The 10,840-nt window shown below is 35.1% G+C and overlaps 1 protein-coding gene across 1 annotated transcript; it reads left to right on the top strand.

The window, feature by feature from the left end:
- Positions 1–4,725: 4,725 nt before the first annotated feature.
- On the top strand, positions 4,726–9,048 carry mrps16 (mitochondrial ribosomal protein S16). Its single transcript, XM_053316452.1, has 4 exons — positions 4,726–4,874; positions 5,801–5,831; positions 6,764–7,030; positions 8,049–9,048. Exons 2-4 carry the CDS (start codon positions 5,819–5,821, stop codon positions 8,171–8,173), a joined length of 405 nt encoding a protein of 134 aa, XP_053172427.1. The 5' UTR covers positions 4,726–4,874; positions 5,801–5,818; the 3' UTR covers positions 8,174–9,048.
- The last annotated feature ends 1,792 nt before the right edge of the window (positions 9,049–10,840 follow it).

Raw genomic sequence — 10,840 nt, 5'->3', positions numbered from 1 at the left:
AAACTGTGGTGAAAATGTAGTTGAAAATTGTTTAAATTCAAATTTACATGCATGCTTTCTTTAAACTGCATGCCAACAGAATATCACAAATATAGACACAAAATGTAAATCTGAAAGAAAACCCCTTTTCTGTAAGTCTTCAATGTTTCCGTATACAACTTGTTACTGCTCAGTGAGAACCATCTATGTCCAAAATTGGTGTTAAAATGAAGCATTTATGATTTACTTTAATGGGTTCAGATATTCTCCCATTCTTTAAGCTAGATAGACAGTTTAGACATGTTGTATTATATTAAAAATAAATTGCACACAGCTGAAGACAGGGTTGGGTTTTTTTACTTGTTCTTTAATTTTTTCAAGTTTTGGAGGTACATAAAAACAACATGTAACTTCTTTCTAATAATGTTCAAATCAATATGGAGGTTTCAGTATTGATGCATAAATCTTGAAAGAGAAGATAATTTAATTTTAAAGGGCAATCATAAAACTTGTTCATCATTGAGCACAAGCTCTTTGGCCCTCTGTTTTCATGGTAATCTACCTTAGAAAACGTATTATTTGGTACAGAAATGGTGGTTGATAGTAAGTAGCATATAATAGTTTAAGCCATTAAAGAGGTTGGGGTGACACAGTGGTTAACATAAGGACACAAGTTTGAGCCACAGCTGTTTGTACTGCCTGTGATAATTCACATTAAAATTCTTGTCAACATTTTAGAAAATGGAATTTGGATCATTTCTTTCTCTTTGCCTTCTCTTGTGGTGGTCTGGATGATGTTGGGAGTTGCTTAATTTTGAATGGTGTATGTTGTTGTTTCCATGATCTCCTGGTGTTAATATGGGTCTCTTGTGTGTACTCATATGGCTTCGTCCCACATTTCAAAGATATGCTAGTGAATTGGAGAGTCAACAATGCTCATCCTGCATAAATGTCTTCATAGTATTTTATGTGTTGGGAAGTCTAAGGTGTATTTTTACCTTCCATGTAAATGCTTTGAGTTTCTTTGAGTCTCTGTTTTTTATATTTTATATTTAAGCTTTCAAATTTGAGCACACAAACACATCAAACACAGAAACAGACATTGTTCCAGACACTTCCCAACCCACATAAAAAAGGGGTCATACAAAAGAGGAAACACTACAAAAAGAGGCTTTTAGAATTAAACATGATGATCAAATTTTTGTCACTGATGTACAGTAATGTGCCCATATAAATACTGCCAATTGTCTAAGAAGGTATTCCTTTGTAAAAATCTGTTATCTTTTTAAACAGGGAGCAGTTGATTGTTTCTGAAAAACCACCCATCTGTAGAGAGTGAAGAATCAGACTTCCATGTCATTAACATCTAAACAACAGCAACATATAAAAGCTGTTTTTGCAATCCTATTTGAGATTATTTTAGATATGAATGAATATTTGTAAAATTCCACAACTGACAAAAGTTCTCGTGGTGTCTCTAGTGGGAGATGAATTCTTGTGATTTTCGTCAGTGTGTTATGGATACAAATCACATCAGAAAGTGTGAACTTTAATGCACAACTAGGCTTCCTTAGTTCCACATAAGACACATTTTGTTGTTATTTAGGTTTGAATTTATGCAACTTCTGGGTGAGAAGCAGAGTTGATGAAGGAAGTTGTACTGTATAGATCTCCATAGATACCAGCAGCTGACTATTTTTACACAGGTCAGACCAAAGTGCTGCATCAGTTGGAATATTAAAGTTGAGACGTCCCCTTATGTGAACAAATATCTCAAACAGATCATATAAATGTCTTCAACTTTAGAGATACATGCAAGAACTGATTCAAAACAAAGCAATTTTGATATTCTAAAATCAAAGAAAGGTCTTTTATGTTTATATTACATGTAGAAAAACAACAGACATATCTTATTTACCTGAAATCCTACAAATCTACACTAACAACTAAGAAGATGTATGTGAGTATGGGACTATATGATGAACCCATGTCCCCAAAATGATTCAAATGTTTGTTTAAACCAGCTAACAGATATGGTGAGAGTTCTTTTTAAGTGCCCAATGTAAGACTGAGCTCAGTGTTTAGAACATATTAGTTGCATCTTACACATAATGAAATTAAATTCAGACGTCTTCAAATACAATGTCTCGAGGAGGCTTCTTCGTTTAAAGTACACTGCTGTTGCTTTTTCCTAGTAAAATATCTGGTCATCTGAGCGTCTCTAACTGAACTGTCACAGATGATTAGAGGAGGAACAACTCGTATTGGTATCCCAAAGAGCATGGGGTCCTCACGAGAGAGTGAGCCACAACTAGAATCAATGTCACCGTTCAGATAATCACGCATTGCAGATTCACCATGTAAGATGCATTTTGTTTGCTGCCTTACTGTGTAAAGCCTCTATTCATTTTCAAATTTTTCCGAAGAAACTTGGTCAACCTAATAATGACACTTCTCTCTTGAAATCTCAGCCCTGACTGTTGAGAAGAAAGTATTTTGTGTCCCGTTGTTTGTCTGGTTGAAATTACTTCTGTGACAAACCAAACTGACTACATTTTCAAATCTTTTTTAACTGATAGCCTTGTAATCTTGTTATTCTTTTCAGTTAAAGAGAGTATAAGTAGTGTCATACAATCAGTCAATCAGCTTTATTTTAAATAACGCTGAGTGTGATCAGCTGCACAGGTCATTCAAGTATTTTTTCTTTAACCTTTTTTATGCTTTCTTTGGGAATTATTTAATTTAATTTCTAACACCATCACATCTTTGCTGTATTCTGTGCTCGTCATTTGTTAGTATACATTAAAACAGACAGTGTAAAAATTTAAAATAGTAGCAATATAGTCTACACATGTATATATACACATATAAGGCCTTTCAAATAACTGTGATCAAACAGGGGTATAATCAATTCAAAGGAAAATGTATATTTTACAATCATGTTTACACATTACTAGCTTTATATATGAAAAGTCACACAGGAACAGTAGGATATTTTCAGAATTACAAACAAGGGCCTATCTCTTTTGTGTGTCTTCAGTGACCTCTCCTCATAGAAAACCATGTGTTTGTCACACACACACACACACACAAAACAAGCTTTACACAACAGGAGTGTGAAATCACCATGTTCCAAGGCTGGGGGGGTAGTTGTGCTCCCGGTGGGCAGAAATCTCTGTGCACTCAGATGACATCAGGCAAAGCAATGACCCCTGAATTCATGACCACAGTGTTTCATTACTGCTGGGGTCAGCGGTGGAAACTGATTTAAAACTCAATGCAGTGCTGATGTAAGACACACAACACATTTAGAATAGAAATTACGGAAAACAGAATGTAAAATACTATGTTTCTGACAGCACAGCTTAAAGTCAAGGGAGCTCCAACTTCATGTAGTAGCTCAAAATATTATAAACGTATCATTGCAAACTTGTCCGCTGGGTTGGGGTGTTTTTGTCATGTTTATGATGATTATATATGTGTACCAGCTCCATGACCTGGAATAGAAGCTGTATCATTCCTGTGTTTGTATCATTGTATAGAGTGCACATTCACACACTCACACATTTCAGGCATTTATACCTAGCCTAATTAATTTGACTGCACTGATACATTAAATGAATGCAATAGTTGAATAAATGAGGCTACTGCACACTTGTAGGTCACTAAAATATGTTGTATCACCAAAAGGAGTGGTAAAAAGTATTCAGTTGTACATTTATTCAAGAACTGTTCTACATTTTGGAGAATATTATAAAGATATAATATACTGTGAAAACACCGTACTTTTTACTCCACCATCTGACAGCTGTAGTTACAACTTCATTTACTACGATTTTTATAGATGAATGACCAGTTGCTATATGACGCAGATTAAACTACCCAACCGCCTGCCAGTAGTTTAAATTATAGGTGCAACAATCAATTGATTAATTGCCAGCTAGTTTGATGGTTGATTAATCTTTGAGTCATTTTTTTAAGGAAAAAAAATCTAATTTCTCTGATTCAGCTTCACAAATGTGATTTTCTGTTTTCTTTAGTCATCTATGACAGTAAATTGAATATCTTTGGGCTGTGGACAGACATCTGAAGACATTGCACTGGACTTTGGGAAACAGTTATCACCATTGTTTACCACTTTCTGACGTTTTACAGACCAAACAACTAATCCATTAATTGAGAGACTAATCAATATATTACTCTATAATGAAAATAATTGTTAGCAGCCCTTGTTTTAAATTAGCTCCACCTTGACCAGTTTAAGGGTTAAAATACAGTTTACAAGTTAAAGCACTGATAATAATAATCCAATAGTGCGTCAAATTCTGTAGCCTACTATGAGTTATACTTTAGCTACTCTAGATGCTTAAAGTAGGATACTCCTGGCATGCTGATGATACTTCCCTACATTTATTGGAGCAAAATAGTGAATGCAGAACAGATAATCAAACAGAGTTTTATTCCTACTCCTACTTAAGAACCACCGCTAACCAAAAGTGATGAAAATAAGTTTAAAGCTTGTGTGCAATTTCTAAGGTACATTTGACAGGCACATGGTAAATAAATGACTTCAGACTGAAATATAAATTGGAAATGTTAACATCCTTGCACAGGGTAAGTAAATGGATGCATTGAACAAGTGGTGGTGAGTATGGTGGTGAGCGGTGCAGCAGCGCCATCCTGCGTCTCGGAAATGCATTGGTGTGAGGAGGCAGCTACATACGTCACTTCCTGTTTAAACATGGCTGCGCACTGACAAATGTGACATTACCTCTGCTGCCGAAATATACGTTAAACAACCTGAATAACATCTGAATAACATAATCTTTCCCAACGAATAACATAGAGGCGACGTCTGGGGACATTTTGCTTTACTTCGTTCAACTTCCTCAAAGGTATTTCGCTAAATACGGTTGATTTGATGACACTGTTGTAGTTAGGTGTTAGCTGTTAGCAGCTCCAGAGAGCTCCTGACTTCACTGTTCATGTAATAAAATGTGACAGAGGACGTATTCAGATCATTTATTTTAGTATAAGCACCAATACTGCAATGCTCCATTAGAAGAAAAAGTCCTGCATGAAACATCTTACTTTTGTAAAAGTACATAAGTATTACAGTAAGTTCAGTGTAAATATTTTGTGAAAGCATTAACAACCATCTCTACAATATTGTTGCAATATCGATATCGAGGTATTTGGTCAAAAATATCGTGATATTTGATTTTGTCCATATCGCCTAGCCCTACTTTATATACAGTTAGCTAGCTTTAGTCCAGTGGTTCCCAACCTAGGGGTGGGACCCTCCAAAGGGTCGGCAGATAAATCTGAGGGTTTGTGAGATGGTTAATGGGAGAGGAATGAAGAAAAAACTAAGTACTGATACACACACCTGTGTTCAGTTTTTGGAGTTTTTCTCTAATCTTTGATTTCTGGTGAAATATTGGAACATTGAATGTCATAAACCTATAAGGTTGGAAACCACTGGTTTTGTCTTTAACTATGTGTTGTAATTTGTATATTATCCATTGCATCTAATCTTTATCTGGAAAGTTCCTAAAGCTGTAAAATAAATGTAGTTGAGTAGAAAGTTCTATATTTTCCCTCTGAAATTTAGAGGTGTGGAAGTACAAAATAACATCCAATAGAAATAATCAAGTTAAATACAAGTACCTCAAAGTTGTACTTAAGCACAGTGCAGAGTAAATCAACTTACTTACCACTGGTAGTAAATGTGCAACAATATGATACTTACTGATGTTGCTGTGTTTGAGTTGGATAAAATGTACACTTTGTCTTATTGGTGACTTTCTGTCTATTGCAGGATCATTCAGCTAGCATCATGGTCCATCTATGTAAGTACATCCTCATTTCCAGATTGTGTTTTTCTTGTATTAACTACACACCCCACTTTTTCTGAAAAATGTATCCCAGTTATGAGGTTTTGTCCAAATCAAAGATTCTACCATCTGAATGTAAAAGCATTGTCATTGCTGTACGATAAAAGATGTATAGGCATTCTCAAGTTGCACTTGTTTTTCATAATCTAAATAGCCTGAATTACATATCCTTGCTCAATACTAGCACATGTTTGTAGTGTGAAGATAAAAAAAATGTTGAAAGGAAACATCAATATACAGTATTGTGCAAAGAATTTAGACACTACAAGTAAGATGCTTTCAAAAATAATGCTGTGAATAGTTTTTATTTATGTATGTGTATCTAAACATCTTGCACAGGACGTCACTATACTGTAAGTGACAATATTCTTGCTTGAGTAGGGAAATATCTCATTTTTGAAACTTTATTTGTATTTGGCTAAAGAGAGACATGTTACATTTAACATTAGCAGCAGGTGTAGAGAGCTTTCCTACATGTTGCTTTCTCAACAGTCAACAAAATAATCAGTTTTCAAAATTGCTTCATTCTAATTTTCTTTCGGCTTATTAAATGATCAAGCAATTGTTTCAGCTCTACATGAATATATGGTATATTTAAATATACACTCAGTTGTCAAGTTACTAAGTACACCCAGCTACAACTAGTGTAATCTGATACAACCATCATATAATAAATAAATCCCCTCCTCGTTTAGTGTTAATATAAAATATCTCCTCAGAAAATGCCTTGCACAGTACAGTCTTTACTTGGCTAAATGATGAGAATGGACAAAATGGAAAAAGCGGGTTATGAACCTTTTTACAGATGCAAAGAGGTGTTTAATAGTCACAAGAAACTCATTTTGTTCCCTTGGATAATTCTCCTTGTGCTCATTTCATTTCTGTAGCATCACACCTGCTGAAGAAGTACCATAAGGGGTACGTTGTCATCCGATTTGCTCTTGCAGGCCACAAACAAGCAAACAGACCATTTTATCGCATTGTGGCAGCATTCAACAAAAGGGCAAGAGATGGCAAGTATATAGAACAACTGGGTACCTATGACCCCCTCCCAAACATCTACAATGAGAAACTTGTCAGCTTCAACTATGACCGAGTCAAGCACTGGATCGGCTGTGGCGCACATCCTTCAAAGTCTGTGTCCAAACTTCTAGGTGTGTATTCAGTCCATGTATATGTTCTTTCAAGGTGTATCAACATTGCACAATTTTATTTTACTGGCCTATTCAGAGAATTGCGCTGCTTTTAGTAATTTGTTTAATCAAGGAGGTCCATTTAGCTGTTATGAGTTTCTCCATCTTTTAGACAATATTCGTAGATATAATCTTCTTTGTATTGACCATTCATTAACTTGTGAATAGTCTTGTTTTTCTATATTATCGACTACCAGGAATTATGACATCTGGCCAGGACTGTGTAATGTGTTCACTAAAGCACCTCGTCCATGCCCTCTAGTTTAAAGAATTGTACAGATAAATGGGCGTTTTGTAGTCATAATACGCTTCTAATGTATCCCTCAGTTGGTTTTTCCATAAATCCACAACTTGAGACAATGACATGTTTTAAATTTAGAGGGGCTACATGGAATTCAAATGATCTTTAAAAATAACAATGTTGATTTTCTATATTTTTGTTACTTACAACAAATCTCATGTGCAAAGCCAAACCAAAAATGAACAATCCTTTTTACAAGAATTGTGTGTGTATTTAAAGCCTCTTATATGATAAAATGAGCCACACCGCTGCACTGGGTGATATAGAAACTGCTCCATTTCCATTACATTTACAGAGCTTTGCTTGCTTGTTGTGCTACGTATCACATCCTCTTGACTTTATGCTACATTGTAATTTTCTTCAAGATCTTCAGCACTAAGTCAAGAGGTTGTGTTTTTGGGCAACAACAGCGATCTACACCATATAGCAATATGACATTAGGTTTTGGATGCACACATAACACTTGTAATTAGTGCATTGAATAAATTCCATTCATTGTTGGTTTAGCTGTGCACATAAGTTTGGTTGACAATAAGAAAAAATATAGAAAATCACCAGTCCTATCCTTTTTAAAATTACAATGTATCACTTGGAAACCCTGGACAATGTCTCTGCCATAGTTAGTTTAAAATGTAGCAAAAGATGTAATCTTGTCCTCTTATTTATCTCTTTCGGCAGGGTTGGCAGGGTTCTTCCCTCTGCATCCCATGACGATAACTGAAGCAGAGCGTCACAGAGCCCAAATGGAGTCGACCGAAACACCATCAGAAACGGAGGACGGTCTGGAGGAGGGACAGAAATAGGCTGATGTGTGAGAGTTACAGCTGAGCGACTGTGTTGCTGTTGAGGATAAAACAAGAACTGACCAATTTATTTCCTGACTTGTTGGATGGACTACTCGTAGCAACGTCAAATTTTGCATATTGTGCAGTAGCAGTTGTTTCTTCAGTGGTCTCTGTGAACTGTTCATATTAAAAGTAATGTTTCATAAAATTCAAAAGGTTCAAGTTGCCTTTGTTGCTATGGAATGCCATAACAGTCAGTTGTTTGTATTTACTGAGTTATGTGACTTCGTTAAAGTGTTTCAATATTATAGCATTTTTGAGTTACGTTGCAGATTTTTTTCTGCCATTATCTTATTGAAGCTCTAAATAGATTATGGATGACAAAGAATGCTTAGAATGTCATTTGTCTCATTTCCTTTGAGCCTGACTTGTGAACTTTGCCACCTTTCCTCCTTTCTTTTGTCTATCTTTCATTTTTTAGCCTGCATGTATTTGCCTTGGCACACATTAATCAATGGTGAATGTCAATGATATCAAACAAGGAAGAAAATAAATCAGAAGTGGGTGGGTTTATATGGTTATTGTCAATCTGCTTTTCAGCACTTTGTTCCTATTTGATTCAATAGAACATTCTCCACCCTTATACTGTACTGGGTGTGATGGCAGACTTTGTCACTTGGAAATATACTGTTCATTTATGAAAGTCACATAATGTGTTCAACAGTGTGCTAGGAATTATATCAATCATCTGGTTGTTTCAATTGACTTTTTTTCTGTTTTGTTACATTTAATTTACAGACCAAATGCTGGTATTGTCTGGGTCATAGAGTGCAGTTCTAACTTGTATCAGTCACCACCAAAATGCACAATAAATCATACATGCAGTAAATACATGATCTGTTGCAGATTTTTTTTTTTTTGTGGCATAGATGCCTTTATTAATCAGTAGACATGGGAGAGAGAGAGTGTGTGACATGCAGCAAAGGACCTCCGGCCGGGATTCGAACCGGGGTCGGTTGCGTAAGTGGTATGCGCTCTAACCATTTGACCACCTGCGCCCCTGCAGAATATATTTTACCTAATTAACACGATACTTGGTTAAATTAGCAACCTGATCAGCAAATGTCGTCACTTTGGGCAAACTCATTGTAAAAAAAAAAAAAAAAGCTTGCAGACAACTCCACATGCACATACTATTCTGCAAAACTTAATAGAGAAAGCACATGCACATACATTATGTATTCATTTCTGCATTTAATTCTCTGCTCGTGAAAAGGGTTCACTCTCAAGTTGAATAATCAGTTAATGTCTATCACAAAAGACTAATTGACCTGAAATATAACTCATATTTAGATGATTAATTTTCTTCTATGTGTATGAGCTGTCATCTGGTGTGCCTTTCTCAAGAATTTGTGTCACAACACATCCATGCTCAGAACCACTAGTTTGGTTTGCATTTATCAGTAAGTGATAAAAAAGACAAATTGGAGCCAAGATACACATAACAACACCCATGTGTCCAAATTTAATCCTACAGAATCAAATACTGAACTTAAAATAATTCTGCTGCAGATATTACTTATTACATTTCCTTTGGGATTGTGCAAGAAAAATCAGTTTGATTGTTTAACCTTTTCGTGTACTGAGTATGTCAAATTGTACAGTAACTAAATTACAAAGCTGCAGAGCTTTGCTGAAAATTTTAGATCAGTAATTCCTGTCTAACAATAAACCTGATAATTCATTTCAACTCTACTGTGAAATTATCGCTGCCTGTTTAGTATGATGTAGTGAGCAGGAAATATTCTGTTTTTTTCCTGTTGCCTGGCATTTAAGAAATGATTTTCTATTAAGCAAACAGGGGTGTGGAGATCTTTACCTAAACCACTTGTGGTTTCAAGGTCAAGAGAAGTGAGTGTGACTGTCACAGCTCATTTATTTCTAGCGCTTTTGAGTTTATTAACCTAGCTGGGATCATGGATATGTCTATTTATAGAATGACCTTTCACTTCAGTTAAATATGTTGTCAATATCTTTCTTAATGTAAGATATTTGAAGTCAGTCTTATGACCTTCTCCATCAAGTCCAGCTGAATGTCATGATGCTGTGTGTAAATACTCGATTGAAATAAATCTCAATAAGGAAATAAGGCAAAGAAAATACTACACATTAATTGTAACAGAACAACTAATTCAATATGTATATGAAAGGCAAAACAGTACAAGTATAGTTATCTATATGACATTACTTTTGTATTACATTGTATTAACTATTTGAGCTCTAAGATTTTTTAAGTAAAATAAGTTATATTATTATTTTATGTCTAAAATGTAGGCTGTTTATTTTCAGATCTGTAACAGATGTTACAGAATATCACAGTTTCAGTAAAAACCTAGGCTAGCTCAGTGCTATGTGACACTAGACGTAAAGTTTATAGGAGTAATAATAACAATAATAATAATAATAATAATAATAATAATGATGCATTTTATTTAAAGGCGCCTTTCAAAGCACTCAAGGACACCTTACAAGGTACATAACACAACAACAGTACATCAAACAATATAAATCAGGTAACATTTAGTGCAAAGATAAAGAATAAATATGAATGTGACTACAAAGTGCATTAGTACAATAAATAAACAAGAACAAAGATTGCATAGTCAGTGTGAGACAGAGTATGCC

Source organism: Scomber japonicus, chromosome 3, assembly GCF_027409825.1.
Source record: "Scomber japonicus isolate fScoJap1 chromosome 3, fScoJap1.pri, whole genome shotgun sequence".
NCBI lineage: Eukaryota > Metazoa > Chordata > Actinopteri > Scombriformes > Scombridae > Scomber > Scomber japonicus.
This window is presented reverse-complemented; position numbering and strand designations above follow the sequence as displayed.

Bases quoted from the DNA above. Each gene is read 5' to 3' on its own strand.
- mrps16 (XM_053316452.1), top strand. The intron at 7,031-8,048 runs GTGTGTATTCAG...CTCTTTCGGCAG, and splicing joins GTCTGTGTCCAAACTTCTAG to GGTTGGCAGGGTTCTTCCCT.